The following is a 24,616-nucleotide window of genomic DNA, read 5'->3' as shown; positions in this document are numbered from 1 at the left end:
TACTGAAATATATATCAATGGATCAATAATGCAAACCTTCACTTTGAAGAATGGCTAACGTATGAGCTAAACTGACCTGAACTCCAGTTGCCCTCTACAGATCTGCTCATTCAAGTTCTCATTCCCAGCTCAGCTTACTGTAGCTTAGCTTAGCACTGTGAGAAGGAACTGAAATTTCAATTTCTAACTTCCCGCAGAAAAATCTGAATTTTTTGGTCAAAATTTGGGCGTCGTGCCACGTGATGTGTGGTCCCAGTGTAAATTCTATCTATGCTTTTATAATATAGGGAGCATACAAAGAACCAATTATATATGTAGTTAAGATCACCACAGTGTCAGTGTTGTAACCACATTAATGTTCTTTAGCTATGGTTATACGTTAGACTGTTAGGTGTTGCAAAGGGCTGTTACCTACTAATGTGTAGTTTATAGTAATATATATACGTATATATCCATATATTATGTAATTACTACCCGATCCGGGTAGTAATTACGCAGAATGTTAAATGTTCGGTACTTTCATGCGTTATTAAAAATAGATTCAGTAATTAAGATATTTCAGATAGAGCTCGAAATGGTATTCGACACGTTTTTAGAGACCTTTGCTAAACTCTTTCTTGTGCTGTTAATAAGAACATCTGCTCGAATATATATAGAAGCATCTGGTGATTGTCAGATAGTGAAAAGTCAAACCGACATAGGTAATTTTGCTAAAATAAGACTGTTAGATAAGGAATACACTTCTTCTCTTTTTTTAAAGAAATATAATATAATTTTCCAAAATACTTCATTATTTGCTTGATAGATTGATCGGATTATAATGTCATCAAAATTTACATCGTTGCAACAGCAACAGCCGCAACCTGAATACACATGCATAAAATGTAATAAACAGATTCAATCAGGGAACTTTTATACCATCAACGATTTTCATTATCATAATGATTGTTTCCATTGTTTTAAATGTCAAAAATCGTTAGCACCACATGGGACGGCAGATAACAACGATAAATTATTAGTCCTGGAGAATGGTACATTGATTTGCTCGGATTGTTCTGATTCTTGTAAAAGATGTGGTAAGAAGATTTATGATTTAGCTATAATATTGTCGAATAATGAAGCTTACTGTCCCGAATGTTTTAGATGTACAAAATGTGATAAAGAGATTAGTGATCTTAAATATGCAAAGACTAAGAATGGGATATTTTGTGTAGATTGTCATCAAGTTTTATTACAAAAGAGAAGACTTCATAAGGAAAAATTATTGAATAAACAGAAAAATAATGATGATACTAGTAATCAGGATAATATAGCTGTACCAATACGGTCCCCAAGTCGTAATAGGAATCGTGATAACCCAATATATAGCAAGATTCCAAATACTTTGCCTAAATTGATACCTAAAAATACTTCATCTTCATCGTCATCGATATCCTTGTTATCGTCAATGGTTAGTAATCAATCGATTGCAAGTCATAGGACAACAAATTCTACTACTGATGCATCGTTTTTGAAAGAACCGACAGGTCTGAAGAGACCACCGACATTAGTTAAAGATCCAACGTTTTCTACAATGAAGGACGTATCATCCACTTATGATGATGCAGAGAGTAGACCATCGACCGAACATTTAGATTTAGAAAACAGAGGGAGTCATGCTCGTAATGTTTCTATTGATGATATGTTGAATGCAACGCTTGATCATGACGAAGAGTTTAAGGATTCCGACGAAAATATTGATGATAATGAAGAAGAAGAAGAAGAAGACGACGATGAAGGGGAACATGACGCAACTGATAGAAGTTTTATGCATTATACACCTGTGAAACACAATATGGAGTCCATATTTTCAGAGAATTCATTAATTGACACTTATGATCATGAATCTATGTCAAGGACGCCTGAACCTATAGGGATTATTCCGCAAGTTTTGCCCGAATTACCAACCAGTATAATGCCGGATATTGATCACAGGGATATGTTGAATACTCCAAAATTATTAGCAACACCTTCATCGAAGAATGCCACGTCAAGTATTCCATTGAATAGTCCCATGGCCATTGATTCGAGACAACCCGGACAAGCTAAGGGATTGGCACTGGATCTACCAATGTTTTCTTTCGAGGATAAAGATTTATATCGCAAAAGAAGTCAGTCGAGTAATGGTAATACTGGTAATGGTGCTCCGCATCATAAAGAATCATTACAAAATGTATTCTCAGGAGACCATAACGAAGATAGTTACAATAATCATAACGTTGATAATGATGATGACGATGACAAAATCATTCAAATAAGACAAGATAATAATGTAACATCTAATTCTGCTCCACAAAGTTCTCATAAAAATAAGAAATTGAACAGATCGTTTTCATTGAGAAATAATAAATTTTTCAATGGATTTAGAAATAAATCTTCAGAATCTCCAAAGAATATTCCAGTGTCTCCAAATAACAATAGTGGGAATATGCAAGGTGCAGTAGATACCCATTCAGGTTGGGGTGTTACAAATAACAATACATCTAAAATAGTTTCAAAAGAAAAACCAAGAAATTCATTTAAGGGTAATAGTGATACATTAATCTATCATAGACATAATAATGACACAGACACATATAATACATCAAATGGACCTATTAGTATCTCATCACCAATAAAAGTAGTAGATATTGGTTCAGGTAGCAGGCATGCAAGAGCTCAGAGTACTACAAGTCAGTCTTCCCAAACAGCATCGAATATAGCAATGTTTAGAACACCTCCCCTGGATAATACTGCCATCTTTAAAAGAGGTGGGGCATCATCCACTACATCTACTGATCATAGTAGATCTAAAAGTTATGACGCATCTACCAGACCTCAACATACTATTTCTAAAGAAATTCCTGAATTACCAAATACACCTTCTACTGATCCTATCCATGAGAGTAATGGAAATATGTCATTACAATCAACAAATGGTATGGATTCTAATAAAATTGCAGCTCATCATAGATCTATTAGCTGGCAGACAGCGTTACATTTAGGGCATAAAGGTATCAATGAAACAGATGAAAATGTTGATCCAGAGGAATTGCCATTACAAACTCGAACTTCTTTGTCAAATAAGAGACCATCAAGTAGAGGTGAATTATTGAATTATGAAATTAAATTAAGAAATGCTAAGTTAGAGTTGAAAAGTATTGAGAATTCTAAACAACAATTATTAATAGAGATAGAAAGTTTAGAACAATATAAAAAGAATTTAGTTCAAGATATCAATCAAGCTAAAAAAGTAGATTTAATAGAAAATTCCGGTGATCAAAGGATGAATTCATTGGATAATGGATTACCTTCCACTATCCGTTCAGGTCATAGTAGAACAGGTAGTGTGACGAATGATATGAATGTATCTAGTATATCTACACCTATGACATATACCGCATCTTCACCTCAATCGACTTCTAAACAGAAATTCTGGAAAATATTTGGTAAAGAATCTAATGGGAATCATCAACGTAATAAGACCACAACTCCATTAAATTTTTCTAACTCAAGTGGAAATTTACAAGATTCGATTGGTAGTGCCACTTTTAATTCATTTAAGACAAACTCTACAAACTCAAACAATGGTAACGATATGACACTAATGAATAGTAATCAAATGAATATTAGTCCGAATCGTTCAAATATTAGTGGGTTACAAGAGATTGTTCTAACAGACCTCTGTCGATATGAAGATACTGCAGTTCCGCATCTTATTACCACATGTATAGATTATATTGAATCTAGGGATGAATTATTACAAATTGAAGGTATTTATAGAAAATCTGGTTCACAAGTTCAAATTGAAAATATTGAAAAAGAACTTTATACTAATAATAATATTAATTATAAATTTCCAAATGATATTGATATTAATGTTGTTACAAATATTTTAAAAAGATTTTTAAGAAATTTAAAGAATCCGGTTATAACATTTGAATTATATGATCCATTAATTCAATTTGTTAAAGATAATGAAATGATTCAAAAATTATCATTTAATGATAATCAATTAAAGAATCATGATCCACAATTAATTAAATATATCAATGGTAGATTACAAAGTTTATTATTTCAACAGATGCCAAGAGAACATTTAAATCTTTTGCAAATTTTAGTGACTCATGTTAATAAAATTGCAAATTGGAAAGAAGAAAATTTAATGTCATTACATAATTTATCATTAGTCTTTGCACCAAGTTTGATTCATGATTTAAATTTTGAAAAAGATATTGTTGATATGAAGGAAAGAAATTATTTAATTGAATATTTATTCACTTACAAGATAATTGTTTGAAAAAAGAATGGAAGTTATGAAATTTTGAAAAGAATATGTGTCTATATGTATGTATGTATATATGAGCGTGTTTAAAGTAATGAATGTTGGTTGTATATGCATGAAACAATTGAAGAAAGAAAGAAAACAGGGGGGAGGGGAGGGGAGGCCAAGACAATGAATAATAAGAGTTAATTGATCAAAAAAAAAACCCTACTTTAATGAATATCTTTAACGTCATCTTGAGAATACATTTGTAATCTTCTTGATCCTGTACGTAATAAATATTCTATTGTAGTAAAATCTTTTCTTGGTAAATCTCTATATTTGCCAAATTCTTCATGAATAAAATTCATAAATCTTGGTTGAGTATCTATTGGTTTAGTATGAGCCATCCTAACCCATTGTCTATATAAATGAATAACTTCTTTTTGTAGCCCACTTAATTTTTTAACACCTGGCATATTATCTGTTTGTCACTTTGGAGCAGGTAGAGAGGGTGAGTAGAGGAGTGATGGGTATCTCTTAATAATACTAAAGGGTGGGTGGGTGTGTAAAAATAGTATTATATATTCAGAAAAGGGGACTAATTTCTTCTTGCGCTTCCTGTTATTGTTATTGTTATTGTTATTACGAATGAAATGGTATAACTACTAACTATCTATGGCTCCCGAGGCGTATATGTACTAACGTTTGTTGTCCTCTGTTAATCATCGATGATTAACAAAATAAAATAATAAAAGAGTTTGTTAATAGTAAATATTATTAGTAAAAGTGGAGATTTGGAAATATGGAAAAGAGATGGAAACGGGAAGAAAGACGCTTCCCGGATGCATCTGTGTAATTCTGTTTCTTTTTGTCTCCCGAGAGAGAGAAAGAGAGAGATTCGGTAATTGTCGGCAAGATAAGTGGGTTAACCGTAATTTGCCGAATTAACAATAAACAATTGTTAGAAATTGAAATGTCACAAAATTGCAAAACTAAAAAAGACGTATACACTATGAATGGCTGTTAAAACAGAGATTTCCATGATTTCAATGCGATTTGGTTTATATATTATATAATTCTCGGTTAATCGCGGTTATTATTATTATCATAACTAATACGATATGATCAGACGTTCTTTAATATCGATATAATGTTTCCCATTTATTAGCTATTTTATTTTTGTAATACGTCAATTAATAACATATAATAAAAGGTTTGGAGTATTTGAACGGTTTATGATCAATATAAGAAATGATTTGAAGATCAAAGAGATAATTATTATTTTTATTTTTATTTATATTTATATATATATAGACAGATAGATAGGTAGATAGATAAATAAATATATAAATATATATTTAATTCTTACAACTTTTCTTATTTATTATAACATTACAAAAACTTTGAGACAAAAATAAAAATATTTGTTTGTTTCATAAAATAAATCATTTCAAAAATATATTATAATGACACCAGTAACTTATGATGTTGAACAATCATCTAATTACAATTTTATTAATTTAAAGACGGGTCAAAAAGAAATACCATTTGGTGAATATTTATTTCAAAGAGTACTTGATTCAGGTACAAAATCGATATTCGGTGTTCCAGGTGATTTTAATTTACCATTATTAGAATATTTATATGAACCTCAATTAATTAATCAAGGTTTAAGATGGATTGGTAATTGTAATGAATTAAATGCAGCTTATGCAGCAGATGGTTATAGTCGTTATTCAAATAAAATTGGTTGTTTAATTACAACGTATGGTGTTGGTGAACTAAGTGCAATGAATGGTATAGCAGGTGGATTTGCAGAAAATTCTAAAATCTTACATATCGTTGGTGTTGCAAGATCTATTGATTCAAGATGTAAAAATTTTAAACAAAGAAATTTACATCATTTAGTACCAAATTTAATTGATTCAAATTTTAACGGACCAAACCATAAAATTTATTATGAAATGATTAAAGATAAAATTTGTTGTTCAGCAGAATATTTAGAAGATATTGATCAAGTTTGTAATCAAGTTGATAAAGTTATTATGGATATTTATAAATATTCTAAACCTGGTTATATTTTTGTTCCAGTAGATTTTGTTAATATGACTGTTCCAATTAATAATCTTTTAAAAACACCAAAAATTAATTTAATGGATTGTATTAAACCAAATTTTGAAGAAGAAGAAAACATTATTCAAATAACTAAATTAATTCAAGATTTATTATATAAAAGTAAGACTCCAGCAATTATTGGTGATGTTTTAACAGATCGTTATGGTGGTAAAGAATTAATTAATAGATTAATTAATGAAACACATTTATGGAATTTTTCTTCGGTAAATGGTAAATCAATAATTAATGAATCTAATCCAACTTATATGGGTCTTTATAATGGTGATGAGGGACCAACATTGGTTAAAGAAAGATTTTTACAATGTGATTTAATTTTAAATTTTGGTGTAGATATAAATGAAGTTAATCAAGGCCATTATACTTTCAAATATAAACAAGATTGTCAATTGATTGAACTACATCCAAACTATATTAGATTTAGTAAACCAAATATGGATGATGGTAATAAAGAAGAACAAATTTTTAAAGGAATTAATTTTATTCATATTCTTAAATTATTAGTAGAATCAATTGATGTTGGTCAACTAAGACATCAATACCCCGTTTCAATTAAACCTTTCAAGACTGAAGAATTAAATTTTAACCATGACCCCGAGTCTCAAATTATTACCCAAACATACATTCAAAATAAATTTACAACTTATTTAAACCCAGGTGATGTAGTAGTATGTGAAACAGGTTCTGTACAATTTGCAATGCGTGATTTAGTATTGCCAAATCAATTGAAATATATCTCTCAAGGATTTTTCTTATCCATTGGAATGGCATTACCTGCAGCTTTAGGTGTTGGTATTGCAATGCAAGATTTTCCTCGTTATCATTTATCAAAGGATAATGATAATGAGATACCAAAGGATTATATTCCAAGATTAATATTATTAGAAGGTGATGGTGCGGCTCAAATGACAATTCAAGAATTGACATCAATGATTAGATTCAATGTTCCAATTGAAATTATGTTATGGAATAATAATGGTTATACTATTGAAAGGGCAATTTTGGGACCAACAAGATCATATAACGATGTAATGCAATGGGATTGGACTAAGTTGTTACAAGCATTTGGTGACTTCGATAATCGTACAAACAGTTGTATCATTAAGACACCTAAAGAACTTGCTCAAAAAATGGAACAATTAAGAAAGGGTAATAAGACGAAGAGTATTGAATTAATGGAAGTTAAAATGGAGACTTTAGATTATCCTAAACAACTAACACACATGGTAGAGTCTGCAAAGGTCAAAAAAATAAAACCGTCTACCATAATATAATGTATCTTCTTTCTTTTAGATTATTTAGTTTATAATAAATATATTTATTTAAATTTCACTTTACTTTGCATCATTTCTTTATCTTTTTCATTTATTATCTTCAAATATGAAATATTTAAAACGTTACCCTCTCTTAGTCCATGATTTTTCAAATTGCTGAGTTTTTTTTCGGGGTGGCGTAAAAGAATGAAATTTTTCATATATAAAAGAAGAGACCATGGACGACGTCGTCTGAGATGAAAAAATACTTCTTTTCATCTTCTTCTTTGGGTTTAAAAAGTAAAAGAAACCATTGATTCAAGAAGAAATATAACTCTCCATACAGTTTTATTTATTTCCTTCAACTAATCTATTAAAAATAATACCAATCTCCCTCGATTTTATTTATTTTTTCCCCGTATATTTCTTCCTTAATTCCATATCATTTTAAACAATGTCCAACAACCTAGATAAATCTTTAGACGAAATTATTGGCAAGAAGCCAGTTAGAGCTACTCGTGACAACAGGAGAGGCCCAAAGAAGACTTCTAAGCAAGTCGGTAACCGTCGTAACGCTGCTACCAATGGCAGAGGTAACAGACCAGCTAGAATTCCAGCTAGTGCTGTATCAAGAATTGTCGGACATCAATTAGTCAAAGTAAATGTTGAAGGTTTACCAAGGGATATCAAGCAGAGTGCTGTTAGAGTATGTGATTTTATTGTAGATAAAATGTGCATCTCATGATATGACAAGATATGTTATGTATTTTTTTTTTCCACTATTTTATTTTTTTGGTTTCAAGCCAGAATCTATATGGAACAGAAATGGAAAATTCGATTTTACAGTTTACGAATGGATTCGTGAATTTGTAATTCAATGAAGTGTCGATTTTATTATATTATCCAGTGAATTGTATTTCGTTGGTGAAATATGTATCTTCAATACAAGAAGTCACTATTTTTTGTTACGAGATTTACTACGATGAGAGTAGATTATAGTACAAGAAAAGATTGCTTATTAGATTGTGGTTTTCCCATTACTATTTATATTGTTTTATTTTCTTATAATAAGAAAATACTGGGGAAATTTTATTGCCAGGACTTTTGAATATTTCTATTTCATATTCTGGCAAACAAGTATCTATAACAATCAGTGACTTAGTAAATGATAGTCCTTCCTTTTTTATAATAGTCTGGGCTGTACTTTGATGTGGTTTGATGTGTGACGTTATCCATTTGATTGGCATTGAAATATTAATTAATTTTTAATATAAAATAATTCTATTCGACGACCAAACAAAAACAAATTGTGTGTCTATTATTCTTTTTTTGCCTTGACACTGGAGATCCCGAAGGAGCAATTAGTTTTGTTATTCTTTCTAGAGGGAGTGGGTCTCTTATGACGTTTTTAACCGAATACGACTTTGATAACGTTTGCTATAATTCGTTAAAACATGGATAGAAGAATTACAGAATCATCTAGCTTATACTACTTCAATTGGTAATAAACTATTTGATTCATGGTTTAAATCCTGGTTTATTAACCTTCTTTTTTTGAATCGGTTAATCACACATCCACACAAAAGCCTAATGAAAAACTATTATAAAATTAGGAAGAATTTTTATTACTGTATTAAAGATTAGGGGCGTTTTATGTGCAATGGGTAACTGCTTCTTCTAACATTTTGTTGATGATTGATTTTTTACCTATTTCTCAGAACGCTTTATATCTTCCAAATTTAATAATAAGTTTATTTTTCCATAACTGTCAACATAATTTCCAATATATCGTGAGAGCCTTTTTTTATTGATTTTTTATTTTATTTCCAATTAGTGATTATTGAAACTAACAATTATATTTTATTGAAATTATTTTTTTAATTTTTAATTTATTCTTTTTATATAGGAATTCTTCGCAGGTCAAGTAGGTGGTGTCCATGGTGTCTTATTGAGTTACAACGAAAGAGGTCAATCTACTGGTATGGCTAACATTACTTTCAAGAATGCTGACTACGCGAACAAAGCTGTCTCCAGATTTAATGGTGCTCCAATTGACAATGGTAAAACTAGATTAAGACTAAACCTTATTGTTGACCCAACTCAGACTAACCAAAACTTGGCCCAAAGACTAAGTGGTCTACAAGGTAGAGTTGGTAAGCCAAACGGTGTTGTTGCTGGTAGACCAAACGCCAGAAATGTAGGTAGAAACGGTAGACCAATTTCCAACAGACAACAAGTTAGAGGTCCACAAAGAAGTGGTCCACAACCAAGAAATGGTCCACAACCAAGAAACGGTCCACAACCAAGAAGTGGTGCAGCTCCTCAAAAAAAGAAACAACCAAAGAGAGAAAAGCCAGCCAAGAAAAGTCTAGAAGACCTCGACAAAGAAATGGCTGACTATTTTGATGATGGTAAATAGATGTTGCAGCTTTGATCCTATTCCAGTTTATTACAAGTTTTGTACTATTAAGTATTATTATATACAGTTTTAATATGTAAGTATCTATTTTTTTATGTTATAATAGACACTATCTTATTTATGATTTTTTGGATCTAGTTTAGATCACTGATATGATACATTCCCTCTCAAAGGGTTTATTATAGTGGTGGACTTTATGTGCATGTAATCTTATTCATTATTACCTCTTCTTCTATCTAGAAAACCTAGTCTATCTCCATGTTTTCTGGACGATACACTCATACCACTCCCTTCATATTGACTCTTTCTCTCATAGCGTTCCTTACGTTCACCTGTTATGGCATCTACATCGTCCTGAGGTAATGGGAATCCAGGTCTAACTTTAGCTAGATTAGCATAATAATCTGTTTCCTTATGAAGCTTTTCATTTTGGTAGAGTTCCTCATTGGCCTTTGCAGTTGGGTTAAATTGTTCTTGTCTTCTCCTCCTTATGATAGATTTGGCAATAAAAATAGACGATAAACCAATGGTTGATATAAATAAAATATTTTTCCTGTATATGCTATGTTAGTCTCATGATAAAAGAAAAGTGATTTTAAAATTCTAGGTAAATTTCTTTCATTATTATGATACATACCCGACATTCTTATAAACTTGATATTCCATATTTCTTGTTCACAGAGTTATTAATACGATGTTATACAGAAATAATGGTAGAGGTCTTTTTTATGTCTAAGATAGATATCTATTTTTTAGAAGAATACCTTTAATTTATCCTCCTTTAAAAATATTTCACATCAGTTTATTTATTTTAGATCGCCTTCATCGCTTCGGTCAAATGGTGTACCTCGGAGAATAACTCTCCAGGATATATTCCTGTCATTTTATATTCAAGAGTTAATGTGCGACCAATAATAATAATAATAGATAAAACAACAAAATCTAGTATCACTCTCTTTGGCTGCTAGTGATCTTAGTAGTCGTGTCTTTAACTTCTTGGTATAAATTAAATGCGGTGCTATTTATTTTTGTCTCTATAAAGATGTACATTAAAATATTTATGATCGAATGACTATATATACATATATATATTGCTATGTCGCCTTGGACAGCGTTTCATATGTGTAGAATACAGTGGCATTAGCAGGGATGGCTCTTATCAAAGTGATACCGAGGCCACGGTAAAACCCTGGAATACCTTTGGTTTTGAACACCTTCAGAATTGCATTTCTTAAACCAATATGTTCTGTTTGCATCACAGACTTAACAGTGTCAGCTGGGAATATACTAGCATTGAATGCAACACCAGCACTAGCACCACTGAATAACAATTCCCATGTCTTATTATCTTCATCACCATGTCTTTCCTTCAACGTTTTCTTCATTATTTCATACGTGGCAAACCATGCTACACCACCAAATGATTCTCTGATAAAAGTACTACTTTGCCCTTGCCATAGCCCAAGGATACCTCTTTCTCTTAGAATAGATAGTATGGTACCAGATATTTTGGTATTCTTAAGGCCACTGGTCACATTCTTATTTAGATTTGCAATCTGTAATCTACATTTAACTAATTCAACTGGAGTCAGAACAAAACTTGCACATGAACCTGCTACAGCACCAGATATTAAAATGTTATTTAATTCTGAAATTTTCGAGAAATTCCTTTCCAACAATTTCGATGTTTGGTTGTAAGCTACAAACAAAGTAGCATTCTCCAAAGCTGCCCCAAATATAGGAGAACTGATACCTTGAAAGAACCCTTTTAATATACCCTCGTTTTTATATGTGTATTTGATACATGACCATGTAGTTGGAAAGATTTGAGCGCCCTGGGTTTGAAGTCTAACCTTCACAGTATCAAATGGATATTCTATTATTTTACCTAATGCACCTGCAATAGAGCCGTTCATAATATCAGTTAAAGGTGATGATGGAACATTAATTGGTGAACTTGATTCTGCAGCCATTTTTATGATGTGTTATGTAAATGTGCTGAGATATACTATGCGATGTTAACTTGTAAAAAAAAATCTGATATAATAAATAAACTTGATGTTGGTAATTCTTATAAATACGAAACAAATAGAGATGGATATTTTACTAACGGATTCAAATATCGTAAATGTTTTATGTATTTCTTCAAGAACTACTTAGAGTAACGTAATTTGGAGTATAGTATGTTGTTGTATTCCGAATTGGTAGTTAAATTTGAAACCAAAACAGCAAGCTAAAGAAGAGTTTATCATCTCGGAATGTAGGCAGATTATCTTGAAGATATAATGATAAGATTGTCTGTTTACATTATGCCATCGATCAACATCTTCTTTCTCTTGATTAGTCAATCATGGTAAATTTTTCAGCACGAAGTGTAAAGAATTATGTCCTCCGCATTTTGTGTGTGAATCTATGAAATCGGAACAGCAAGCAAGTCTAAATGACACACACTCACACATATACAGATTATGTATCCAGTGAAATTGGTACTCCTCCTTGTCGAATATGCCAGTGATGTTGTCTGGGGTATAAGGAGTTTGTACCCAAATCTTCATCGAATAAGTATATGCAAATATTTAGCTAGTGCATGAATCGAGAGATACAGAAATTGGGTTTGACTTTGTCTGTCAACAAATATGTGATTCGGAAAAGGTGTTACTTGGGCAAGATATAATAATATACTACTTGAAAGAAGTGGGTTATCTATTGAGTAGTATCGTTCGTGGATTAGCACACGTTATTGGACTGTTCCCTCTCGATTTATATTCCTTTTTTCTTTATCGCACCCAATTAAGATCAGTCAAAGAGAAATTACCCAAATTATCGCCAGTGACTTACACCCCCATCATCCAAATGTTAAGTAGTTCTTAGTATCGAGTTTCAATCGATGAGATAACGTCTGAAAATTATCGATTTGTATCTATATAAATAGCGTCAATGTATCAAATATTATTAATATGTCACGTGGCTGTTCTCATAATTTCGCTTAATGAGAATATTTGGTCACTTGTCGTAGAATATGACACAAGCACTGAATTTTCAAGAAAATCTCAATTTTTTGCGTGTGGAAATTTTTCACCAAAATTTCATTCAATATCTTCTTTCTGTTTCATTAACAACTCAAGTATCAAGTAAGTTTACTATACTTTTGAGCTTCAACTTATGTATATATTAATATAACTTATTTGTTGAAGGTTTATATTTATCATTTCTTTTTTTGTATTTATTGTTCATTTTGAAAAGTACGTTAAGGAATAGTCTGCTTGATTTTATCACTGCTTAAATTGATTATTTCACATATACCAAGAAGGTCAATAATACTAAGAAATTGAAAATGAAGTACCTAGCCGCTTACTTGCTACTAGTCCAAGGTGGTAACACTACCCCATCTGCTGCTGACATCAAGACTGTTGTCGAATCTGTCGGTATTGAAGCTGATGACTCCAGAATCTCTGAACTATTGTCTTCTCTAGAAGGTAAGGGTTCTCTAGATGAAATCATCGCTGCTGGTTCCGCTAAGTTCGCCTCTGCTCCAGCTGCTGGTGCCGCTGCTGTTGGTGGTTCTGCTGCTGCTGGTTCCGCTGCCGGTGAAGCTGCTGAAGAAGCTGAAGAAGAAGCTAAGGAAGAATCCGATGATGACATGGGTTTCGGTCTATTCGATTAAAGAGTTTAAAAACATTTAATATAATTATATAATATCATTTTATATTTTGCATTTACTGTATGTTTTTTTTCTATAACTTATAATCCTAATATCATTCACCTTTTTCTTTAAGATTAAATATTTGTTTTTATATAAAAATAACTTTCAGGTTAATAATGTTTATATAATTTTAAGTATAAAACTCTTTTCATTGGTTATTAAACTCAGCAAGGATCTTTTCAATATGTTGCCTCTTTTCAGGAGATGTATTGGTTGATTTAACCAATTGTTCTAATGAATCTCTCATTTCATCGAGACTCTCATGTAATGTTTGAAAAAATTTTGGTAAATATTCTTTTAAATCGCAATCACGACCATAAGTTTCCTTTATCGCACTCTCTAAGGATTTTACCTTATTTGAGATGTCTTTTGTATTTTTTAATTTCTCCTCATTTACTTCAATCAATATACATTGTTTTATGAGAGATGTTCTAACATTGTTGTATTCTTCTAAAAGATGATGCTCGTTATCTTCCGCATCATTAGTCGTCTCTATTGTAGCTCGTCTAACAATGACAGGTAGCTTATATATATCATCAATCAAGTTTGTCAAACTGACCCCACCTTGACTAACGAGCGATTCTTGGGTATCTAATTTCTTATTAATTTCTGTCCCTACGGAGTATTTCGGTATATCTCCGATGAATCGTGCGACATCTTTCAATCGTTGTATTTTCCAAGCAATTTCTAATTCATATATTCTGGTGATGAGAATATCTTTCGTAACTCGATTTACTTTATCATTAAAGGCTTTATGAACTGTTTGATTAATTAATTCTTGTATTCCAAGGGGTATTTTATCTTCATCAAATTTAGAATTGTTCCATTCTTCTATTTGTTGACATTGTTCTTCCACTAATTGGGAAATTTGATTGAATGTGGAGCCTTTTATTTGGGAATTTCTAGTATTCATTTATCCAATATTGCAGATAGGTTGTAGGGGCGGTATTAGATTACTTTGGGATTATGCGTTGTCGTTAAAAGGTTAGTGTGTTACTTTTTTCGTGTTTTGTTTATTTATTTATTTATTTATTTTTATTACTAAATTTGGCAAATAGTGTCAAAATAATTAAATTCCAAAAGAAATATTTAACCATCAAATATATATTAATTTAAGTGTAGTTATCTCTTATATTTTACGTTAAACTGAAATTGATTTAGGTACTGAATATTTTGAATTTTGTTTTATATTTTGTTAATTTTGATGGAATTTCCCAAAAAATATTAAAAAAGTTAACTTTGAATGGGATCATGGAAAGACAAGACGTCCTATATTAAGTAAACAAAAATTCCAATCTAAAAAAGATTATCTTATTACTACACACTGAATGCTATTAAAGATTTCTCAACTCTCTTTGAAAGAAGAGACCAAAATGTCTATAAATATTTAAATATATTTCTATAATTGTTATTACTTTATGTTAATCTTCAAAAAAGAAATTCAATCCGTGGTCTGCTCTCAGGTTAAGGAATCTAGATTTTATTTTCTTAGGGGTTTTAATATTATTATTACGATTATTATTATGACGATGACTATTAGTTATAAGGATGACATTATTATGTTTCATCAGATTAAATTGCGGTGAAGGGAGTTACATGTTCTTTGAAAATAAAAAAGAAGGAATTATGATACGTGAAGACAGAATAAGTGTATTGTTTTTTATTTCCAGTCAACAACACTTCATTGCTTCCATTACTGTTATGCAGGTAAATCAAACTGAAAAAACACAAAAAAAGGATTATCAATGATTTTAAATAGTTGGAGCATGAGGCATCATGGCTGCATTCAAATTAATATATGAGTTCTCAGGACTAACTACCATACAATACAATGAATACCAACCACAGCAACTTGATAAGATACCGAAATAACCACCGGCCATCTTCACATTATTGTCATTAATGAAAGAACCAATACATAGCATTAAGAAAGTTAAATCCAGGAAAAACAACAATAGGAATAAACCCCATGAACTCTTTAAAGTACACATCAACATCAAAAAGGTGAATACGGTCCAACCTGCAAGGAAGAAACCTACACAATTATCAAACATTGTAGTGTCGTCACCATAACCTGTAATACTATGGAATTGGTCAGTATTAATACAACCCCAAGAAATCCAAAACCCACCGAAGGAACTGAAAACAGTCATTGCATAAGTGTCACCAGTGACAAAACATAGCAAACCTGCAAATAATTCGATAGCACCACCAAAGAACATGAATAAACTGATTAACACCTTAACGTTTGTGACACCACGAACGTTAGCATTACATAGAGATAAAGTCAAACAGGATAGAGAGAAAGAAGCTAATCCTAATGGGACAGGATTACCTAGAACTCTTCTATTAGAAGGTGCTGGAGGGTAGGCATTAACATAAGGGTTTGTTCCATCATTCGGTTTCAAAACGTTTAAAAGATCAGTACGTCTGTAAGTATGTGGACCTAAAGTGATATAGTCATCATCGGCGTAAACTTCTTGAATGTTCTTACCGATGGCAATGGCGTCCGAGTCAGTCTTTGAGACTTCGGATGAAATGTTTCTAACCTTCTCGATATCCGAAGAAGAAGAAGTCATGCTGTTTATCATTTAAAGAGAATAAATTAATAAATAAAAAAACAACAATAAAATGTGGTGGACTAGTGTTCGTTTATTTTGGCAACTATTTCTGGTGAGATAAAGATCAAAATATAAAACAGGAAAACAACAAAACAATGGTATTAAAATAAGTAAAAAAGGCAAAAAAGTGATAAGACTTTGGCCAAGAAAATAAAAATTTCAAATTGCTTAAGCAAATAATTAGATTATATTGTATATTTATATATTAAACACAATTAAAATAAATAAACTGAAGATAAAGTGGGATGGCTGAGAACAAGAAGACGCATTAGCTTTAAAACTGTAACCCACATACATGAGAGAATATATTCATCTCTATATTTCATGAGAATCGAAGTTTTAGTTTACCAAGATCATTAAAAAGAAAAAACTAAAAACAAACAAACAAATTACAACAGAAAACTCGATAGAAACCTTTTTGCAATATTGCTGAATATGTATGTTTAATTAGAATAGGCAATAAATGACCAAGACAATAAAAAACATTATATAACTAGATTGGGCACATCGATATAAAAGTATTTAGAGGAGAGGACCGAAATTTTTTTTCTTCCATCAATAATGAAAGAATAACAAGAATAAATAAAAATACCGGAGAGACGGTACAGATAGGATTCCAGTTCCATAAATCCATCCATCATTATCATCATCATCAACATCAAAACTGCACTGGTGATGGATGAACTTACCAAACCCACAACAACTAACATGATTCAAAAAACAATGACCTCTTTCTGTATTTCTTCTTGTCTCTCATTCGAGGTTGCTAGTTCTGCTTGCTTTTTTCGTCTCTCTTGTGCGTCGTGTGACTGTCACAGGAAAAAACAGTTGAACAGTATGTGTGAATATTACCAAGACAGGCGCGTACAGAGAGCGTGTATTATATAACACGGTCAAGACGAGTGACAAAACAAAATTGCTTTTTTCTCTCTCTATTATATAATTAATTTTTATATAGCGACCGACCTCTGCATGGGGGCAGTTTACTGGAGGAGAGGACTGATTTACAGCTGTGGAGAGGTCAGTAAATGAGGATGTTCACCTCTCTTCTCTCTCTTTCCTCGGAGAGCGTATAAAATGTCACTAATTTCTAGTGGTAGGGGAAAGCAAAACAGTGAATAATCCTGCAGAGTAGTAGAGCAATGCCTTAAGAACCGTTATTTACTCCATATTCCCTCTTTGTAGGTTTTTTGGGAGAGAATCAAACAATTAAGAAAAACCGGAAGTCCATACATTAATCGTTGGATTTGGATCCCCGTTGGTATAATAATTGGTGACAATTATCCTATTGACAGAAATTTCGAACTTATTTTTTTATTGTCCGAGCAGCTTTATATATAATATATGCGATGCATGGGTGCTCTTAAACAATAACAACTGGTAGATGGCATATTTTCTTGTTAATTATATAAATTGAAAGAAACATCGAGACATCTTTGTTTTTATATTCTTCATCTTTCGCAAAATTTGGGATGGAACAATACTACTATGCCACTATTGAAAGTACTGCTTTTTGATCACTCTTACTTGAACACAATCTCAATCGAGACATCTTATATTTAGAGTCATAAAAATTACGATCCCTATACTATGACATACCTCTATCTCTCAGAAGTAGCTGTTATGGTTACAATGCTGATCAAGAACCCTTTTTTTGATAAATTACTGAGGGAAAAACTGGTTTTAATTGGCAAGAATCGTGATATATGACATATTGTGCGGACTTTTGTTAGCCCGAGTCGTTTGTTCCGGAGAGGAACATTCTTACTTATAACAAGCTGCTTTCCGCGGGGAAGATGGAATTTGTTGGCGAATATTTATGACAGGGTTGTCGCCATGCACGACAGAGGCACATATATAACTACAGGTACTCAGAGACGCTAGTCCAATATTCTCTTTTAAATTTATGCTTGACCATTGACATATTGCGCATAGACGTGTCTCCCAATGGTTAAAACAAAAGAGAAATCGTTTGTGACATTTCCCACTTCTGTTATGTTATTGCTGTACCGCACTGCTTTTTAATTTTTGCCAGCCGATAGAGGCAGCTTTGAGAATAAAGTGTAAATAGCATTTATATCACATACGTATCGCTCAGTACGAAAACTCATCACATGAAACGAAATTCATGCGAATATTTCAGAACAATTGGCAGTACCATATATTCACAGACGCACAACAAACCAAATACAACTCTTTTTTTGGTATTGTGGCACGATATTTAGAAAATTCCCCGAGGCCCCCAAGAAGTGAAAAATATATGAAAATGGAAATGAAATAAAGGGAGTGCGGGAAGCGAAAAGCGATGAGCTGCTGTTGCTTATGAAAACCAATACTAGGATAGCAGTATCATCCGTACAAAAAATGGATGAATTAGATGGCTGTTATTCAATGAACATGCTTCTTGCTCTGTAAGAAGAAACGTGAATTATTTAAGTTAATTCTACTCTTCTTATTACCATTACATATTCTATTCATACTAGAAAGCTTGTCCCTCCGCCCATCTTAAAATGTAGACACACATCTATATATGTCCTTGTAACTCTCTATGCACTTCAAACAACTAACCTCTTTTTACCATGTATTAGAACAATTGATCACTCTTAATCTCCCATATTAAGACCTAATTGAAAAAACAACCAAACAAATTTACCAGTAAATACTACAATGAAATGAATGTCCTTTTTTCATTTTCATTTTTGACCTTTCTTGTTTTCGCTTGATATTATTGCATGTTCAATTTGCAATTCTTTGTGAAATATACGTACAAACCTTTAAACTAAAATAATTTTATGCATCCAAATTGGTACAACTTCATTTTGTTTTGTTACATATTATACTATTTACTACGTGTGTCTCTTACTGTCAAAAGATATATAAACGTATCCTTTAATACTATCTTATATAATGGCCCTTTCTCTTCTTATTTTGTATCGCTTCAACTATTTAATTGAATAGTTTGAATTGCTCTTTCTTCAAGTTTACTTAATAAATTTGATATCGTGCATAATTATTATCCTTCTTCTTGTTCTTCAAAGAAAATTTTTTCTTTCTCTCTTTTACTTCTGCTCATAAATGTTTTTTGAAAAATTTAACTGATAAAATTTTTTTCTCCCTCTTTCACTAAATTATATTCATTCACTTTTAGATTCATGATATATATATACGTACTTAAAGGAATTTTTTGTACTAACTATATTTACTCCCACTTACCTTTTAAATCTCTTTGGATGACTTCCTTCTTGCTTCTTCTTCTTAGATCCCTTTTTATATCTTTTATTCTTTCTTGACAATTCCTCGAGAACTCATTAAATAACACACAATTCAAAATGGTTGCTTTCACTGTTGACCAAATGCGTGCCTTAATGGACCATGTTACTAATGTTAGAAACATGTCCGTTATTGCTCACGTCGATCATGGTAAATCTACTCTGACCGATTCTTTAGTTCAAAGAGCCGGTATTATTTCCGCTGCCAAGGCTGGTGAAGCTCGTTTCACCGATACCAGAAAGGATGAACAAGAAAGAGGTATCACTATTAAGTCTACCGCCATTTCTTTATACTCTGAAATGACCGAAGAAGATGTCAAGGAAATCAAGCAAAAGACCGATGGTAACTCCTTCTTAATCAACTTGATCGATTCCCCAGGTCACGTTGACTTCTCCTCTGAAGTTACTGCTGCTCTTCGTGTCACCGATGGTGCTTTAGTTGTCGTCGACACCATTGAAGGTGTCTGTGTCCAAACTGAAACTGTCTTGAGACAAGCTCTAGGTGAAAGAATTAAGCCTGTTGTTGTCATTAACAAGGTTGACAGAGCTCTATTGGAACTACAAGTCTCCAAGGAAGATCTTTACCAAACTTTCGCCAGAACCGTTGAATCCGTTAACGTTATCATCTCCACTTACTCCGATGAAATTCTAGGTGATGTTCAAGTTTACCCATCCAAGGGTACCGTTGCCTTCGGTTCCGGTCTACATGGTTGGGCTTTCACCATCCGTCAATTCGCTAACAGATACGCCAAGAAATTCGGTGTTGACAAGGAAAAGATGATGGAAAGATTATGGGGTGACAACTACTTCAACCCAAAGACTAAGAAGTGGACTACCAAGGACACCGATGCCGAAGGTAAGCCATTGGACAGAGCTTTCAACATGTTTGTTCTAGATCCAATCTTCAGAATCTTTGCTGCTGTTATGAACTTCAAGAAGGACGAAATTCCAACTTTGTTAGAAAAGCTAGAAATTGGTCTAAAGGGTGACGAAAAGGACCTAGAAGGTAAGGCTTTGCTAAAGGTCGTTATGAGAAAGTTCTTGCCAGCTGCCGATGCTTTGTTAGAAATGATTATCCTACATTTGCCATCTCCAGTTACTGCTCAAAACTACAGAGCTGAACAATTATACGAAGGTCCAGCTGACGATGCCAGTTGTATCGCCATCAAGAACTGTGACCCAACTGCTGATTTGATGCTTTACGTCTCCAAGATGGTGCCAACCTCTGATAAGGGTAGATTCTACGCTTTCGGTAGAGTTTTCGCTGGTACTGTTAAGTCTGGTCAAAAGGTTAGAATCCAAGGTCCAAACTACGTTCCAGGTAAGAAGGATGATCTTTTCATTAAGGCCATCCAAAGAGTTGTTCTAATGATGGGTAGATTCGTCGAACCAATCGATGACTGTCCAGCCGGTAACATTATCGGTTTAGTCGGTATTGATCAATTCTTACTAAAGACTGGTACTTTGACTACTTCTGAAACCGCTCACAACATGAAGGTCATGAAGTTCTCTGTTTCTCCAGTTGTTCAAGTCGCTGTTGAAGTTAAGAACGCTAACGATCTACCAAAGTTGGTTGAAGGTCTAAAGAGACTATCCAAGTCCGATCCATGTGTCTTGACTTACATGTCTGAATCCGGTGAACATATTGTTGCTGGTACTGGTGAATTACATTTGGAAATTTGTCTACAAGATTTGGAACACGACCACGCTGGTGTTCCATTGAGAATCTCTCCACCTGTTGTTGCCTACAGAGAAACTGTTGAAGCTGAATCTTCTCAATCCGCTCTATCCAAGTCTCCAAACAAGCATAACAGAATCTACTTGAAGGCTGAACCAATGACTGAAGAAACCTCTATTGCCATTGAAAACGGTGTCATCAACCCAAGAGATGATATCAAGGCCAGAGCCAGAATCATGGCTGATGACTACGAATGGGATGTCACTGATGCCAGAAAGATCTGGTGTTTCGGTCCAGATGGTAACGGTGCCAACGTTGTTGTTGACCAAACCAAGGCTGTCCAATACTTGAACGAAATCAAGGACTCTGTTGTTGCTGCTTTCCAATGGGCTACCAAGGAAGGTCCAATTTTCGGTGAAGAAATGAGATCTGTCAGAGTTAACATCCTAGATGTCACTTTACATGCTGATGCTATCCACAGAGGTGGTGGTCAAATCATTCCAACCATGAGAAGAGCTACTTACGCTGGTTTCCTATTGGCTGAACCAAAGATTCAAGAACCAGTTTTCTTGGTCGAAATCCAATGTCCAGAACAAGCTGTCGGTGGTATTTACTCTGTTTTAAACAAGAAGAGAGGTCAAGTTGTCTCTGAAGAACAAAGACCAGGTACTCCATTATTCACTGTTAAGGCTTTCTTACCAGTTAACGAATCTTTCGGTTTCTCTGGTGAACTAAGACAAGCTACCTCTGGTCAAGCTTTCCCACAAATGGTGTTCGATCACTGGGCCACTATCAACTCTGACCCATTGGACCCAACCACCAAGGCTGGTGAAATTGTCCTTGCTGCTCGTAAGAGACACGGTATGAAGGAAGAAGTTCCAGGCTGGCAAGAATACTACGATAAGTTGTAAGGAGTTTTCACTATTCTAAGTGAATCTCTATTTTATAATTTATTTGTAGTTTATTTCCATGACCCTAATTGTTATTTTAGTGTTAACATATTTAATTAAATCTCATATATTACTGTATATTTGTAAAGAAAGTTAAAATTTAAGATATTTAATCTATTAAGAGACCATCTTCAGATATAATTATGCAATATCTGTTGTATCACTACTATTGGTAAATAAATATTTTTGATCTGTAATGATACGCGTTTAATTAGAAATTATCTGAAAATATATCTTGAAATTACAGTTCGACAAAGATAATGGTAATTGTTCTTGCCTAAATATAGAGTGTAATAAATAATCTAAACAACATCAAACTACTACTGTACTATAATCAGTTATTACAAAGACAAACCCAGATGATATAGCATGGAAACTGATAATTTAAAGTTTGTGTACCTCGAATTATTGCAGGGCATGTTAGATACATTAGCACCTCATCAGGAACAACTCCACAAGACATATTCAAAGGCCAAAGCGAACCTACAGGAATGTGAAGGAATATTCTACCATCCAAAAGATCTAAAAAAGGTAAAAGGAATTGGAGACACAATTATCAAACGACTGGAAACGAAACTCGAATCATATTGTACTCTGAATAATATGGAGTTTCCAACGTTTGAAGCTCCACACAGAAACGCTTCATCCGGGTCTTCAAAGAGGAGTGTCACATCCTTAAGAGTTGATGGTAATAACAAGGACGATGAGCAACAACCTACTAAGAAGAAAAGAAAATACATTCCGAAGAAAAAATCTGGTGGTTATGCAATTTTGCTTGGATTACTAGAATTAAATGCCATTCGAAGACCATGCATAAAAGAAGAAATTATTGAAATATCCCAGAAATATTCGAATGGTAGTATGCATAGTAATTATGCGACCAAGGAATTTTATGGTGCATGGTCGTCTATTAGTTCTTTACTAAAACATTCCCTGGTGTTGGAAGAAGGTAGACCTAAAAGATACAGTTTAACTCCAGAGGGCCTTGAAATGGCAAAAACTTTGAAAATGGCAGACAGCATTGAATTTAATAACGACACTAAAACCAATACTTTAGATATTTCACTGGATTTAGCAAATGAACGGACTGTTAATTTAAGTGATCTGCTGAAACAAGACGGAGAAATACGGCGGAACAATGAATCTTCATTTAATTCTGCATTTAGCGATGTATCTCATGAACTTAGTCACTCCCTAAATGCAAGTACCCCTCAGAGGTCGAGAGTTCTACAAAATATGCCCCCTTTACATTCTACTCCTACAACGAATATAAATGATAGACAAAATAATTCCACAACACATTCAAGTGCAAATGAAAAATACTTAACTGGAAAAGTTCATATGAATAGGAAAAGATTTACAGGGATAAGTTATGAAATATGGAAAAATGGTTCATATGAGATATATCCGATTATTGATCATCGTGAGGTAAAATCCCAACAAGATCGTGATTATTTCTCAAATGCATTAAAACTAAAGGGGGTCAAGATGGAAGTACGACAACTTTCCCTAGGTGACATCATTTGGGTTGCTCGACACACAAAAACAGGATTCCTATGTGTCCTTAATACCATAATTGAAAGAAAAAGATTAGATGATTTAGCAGCCAGTATAAAGGATAATAGATTTATGGAACAAAAAAATAGATTAGACAAATCTGGTTGTACCAATAAATATTATTTAATAGAGGAAACAATGGCAAGTTCTGTCTTTAGTATGACTGAGGCTTTAAAGACATCTCTATGGATGATCCTCATTTATTATAGATTTTCAGTGATACGTTCGCAAAACAGTAATGAAACAGTTCAAAAATTACACGTTCTTCATACTGTTATTAAACATAATTATAGTAAGAAAAATTTGTTAGTGATGTATCCAAACAATTTAAAAGATCAAGATCATTACCGCAGAATATTGGAAAAATTTCAATTAGAATTTGGAAACCATACAAGCCTTGAATGCTGTCATACACTAGATTGTTTTCAAGAAATTATGGGCAAAAATGATTCTCCTACCGTAGGTGAAATGACTATTCAGATTTTGATGTATGTAAAAGGCGTTTCTTTAGAGAAAGCTGTCGCGATTCAAGCCGAGTTTCCCACTTTAAATCACATATTAACTGCATATAGGAACTGTTCATCTCAATTAGAGGCAAAAATGTTAATGTTTCAAAAACTAGGCAATGCCCCAGGTAATAAGAAAATTTCCAAGTTATTATCTGAGAAAATAGCTGATGCATTTATGTGAAGCTATTATGATAGAAAAAGAAAAAGAAGAATATAGATATATATTACTTGTAATTGCT

The 24,616-nt window shown here is 32.8% G+C and overlaps 11 protein-coding genes across 11 annotated transcripts; 6 read left to right on the top strand and 5 right to left on the bottom strand.

Annotated features, from left to right (window-relative positions):
• Positions 1 to 820: 820 nt before the first annotated feature.
• Positions 821 to 4,318, top strand: RGA2 (GTPase-activating protein RGA2; the record flags this gene model as incomplete). The annotated part of the gene is made up of 1 exon (XM_041549656.1): positions 821 to 4,318. One exon carries the CDS (start codon positions 821 to 823, stop codon positions 4,316 to 4,318), a length of 3,498 nt encoding a protein of 1,165 aa, XP_041405590.1.
• Positions 4,319 to 4,515: 197 nt separating this feature from the next.
• Positions 4,516 to 4,761, bottom strand: SDH6 (Sdh6p; the record flags this gene model as incomplete). Its single annotated transcript, XM_041549655.1, has 1 exon — positions 4,516 to 4,761. One exon carries the CDS (start codon positions 4,759 to 4,761, stop codon positions 4,516 to 4,518), a length of 246 nt encoding a protein of 81 aa, XP_041405589.1.
• A 990-nt stretch (positions 4,762 to 5,751) lies between these two features.
• On the top strand, positions 5,752 to 7,692 carry ARO10 (phenylpyruvate decarboxylase ARO10; the record flags this gene model as incomplete). Its single annotated transcript, XM_041549654.1, has 1 exon — positions 5,752 to 7,692. The coding sequence occupies one exon, from the start codon at positions 5,752 to 5,754 to the stop codon at positions 7,690 to 7,692; it is 1,941 nt and encodes a 646-aa protein (XP_041405588.1).
• Positions 7,693 to 8,125: 433 nt separating this feature from the next.
• On the top strand, positions 8,126 to 10,090 carry YRA1 (RNA-binding protein YRA1; the record flags this gene model as incomplete). The annotated part of the gene is made up of 2 exons (XM_041549653.1): positions 8,126 to 8,377; positions 9,578 to 10,090. The coding sequence occupies 2 exons, from the start codon at positions 8,126 to 8,128 to the stop codon at positions 10,088 to 10,090; spliced, it is 765 nt and encodes a 254-aa protein (XP_041405587.1).
• Positions 10,091 to 10,300: 210 nt separating this feature from the next.
• Positions 10,301 to 10,756, bottom strand: COI1 (Coi1p; the record flags this gene model as incomplete). The annotated part of the gene is made up of 2 exons (XM_041549652.1): positions 10,301 to 10,643; positions 10,728 to 10,756. The coding sequence occupies 2 exons, from the start codon at positions 10,754 to 10,756 to the stop codon at positions 10,301 to 10,303; spliced, it is 372 nt and encodes a 123-aa protein (XP_041405586.1).
• Positions 10,757 to 11,184: 428 nt separating this feature from the next.
• KABA2_03S04290 (uncharacterized protein) lies at positions 11,185 to 12,063 on the bottom strand (the record flags this gene model as incomplete). The annotated part of the gene is made up of 1 exon (XM_041549651.1): positions 11,185 to 12,063. One exon carries the CDS (start codon positions 12,061 to 12,063, stop codon positions 11,185 to 11,187), a length of 879 nt encoding a protein of 292 aa, XP_041405585.1.
• Positions 12,064 to 13,424: 1,361 nt separating this feature from the next.
• RPP2B (ribosomal protein P2) lies at positions 13,425 to 13,754 on the top strand (the record flags this gene model as incomplete). The annotated part of the gene is made up of 1 exon (XM_041549650.1): positions 13,425 to 13,754. One exon carries the CDS (start codon positions 13,425 to 13,427, stop codon positions 13,752 to 13,754), a length of 330 nt encoding a protein of 109 aa, XP_041405584.1.
• A 187-nt stretch (positions 13,755 to 13,941) lies between these two features.
• NKP1 (Nkp1p) lies at positions 13,942 to 14,706 on the bottom strand (the record flags this gene model as incomplete). The annotated part of the gene is made up of 1 exon (XM_041549649.1): positions 13,942 to 14,706. One exon carries the CDS (start codon positions 14,704 to 14,706, stop codon positions 13,942 to 13,944), a length of 765 nt encoding a protein of 254 aa, XP_041405583.1.
• An 838-nt stretch (positions 14,707 to 15,544) lies between these two features.
• Positions 15,545 to 16,384, bottom strand: ATO3 (putative ammonium permease ATO3; the record flags this gene model as incomplete). The annotated part of the gene is made up of 1 exon (XM_041549648.1): positions 15,545 to 16,384. The coding sequence occupies one exon, from the start codon at positions 16,382 to 16,384 to the stop codon at positions 15,545 to 15,547; it is 840 nt and encodes a 279-aa protein (XP_041405582.1).
• Positions 16,385 to 19,743: 3,359 nt separating this feature from the next.
• On the top strand, positions 19,744 to 22,272 carry EFT2 (elongation factor 2; the record flags this gene model as incomplete). Its single annotated transcript, XM_041549647.1, has 1 exon — positions 19,744 to 22,272. One exon carries the CDS (start codon positions 19,744 to 19,746, stop codon positions 22,270 to 22,272), a length of 2,529 nt encoding a protein of 842 aa, XP_041405581.1.
• Positions 22,273 to 22,680: 408 nt separating this feature from the next.
• Positions 22,681 to 24,558, top strand: MUS81 (Mus81p; the record flags this gene model as incomplete). Its single annotated transcript, XM_041549646.1, has 1 exon — positions 22,681 to 24,558. One exon carries the CDS (start codon positions 22,681 to 22,683, stop codon positions 24,556 to 24,558), a length of 1,878 nt encoding a protein of 625 aa, XP_041405580.1.
• Positions 24,559 to 24,616: the final 58 nt, after the last annotated feature.

Source organism: Maudiozyma barnettii (genome assembly GCF_903064755.1).
Source record: "Maudiozyma barnettii strain CLIB 1767 genome assembly, contig: KABA2_03, whole genome shotgun sequence".
Lineage (NCBI taxonomy): Eukaryota > Fungi > Ascomycota > Saccharomycetes > Saccharomycetales > Saccharomycetaceae > Maudiozyma > Maudiozyma barnettii.
Note: the sequence above shows the minus strand (reverse complement) of the source record. Positions and strands in the feature narration are given on the sequence as shown.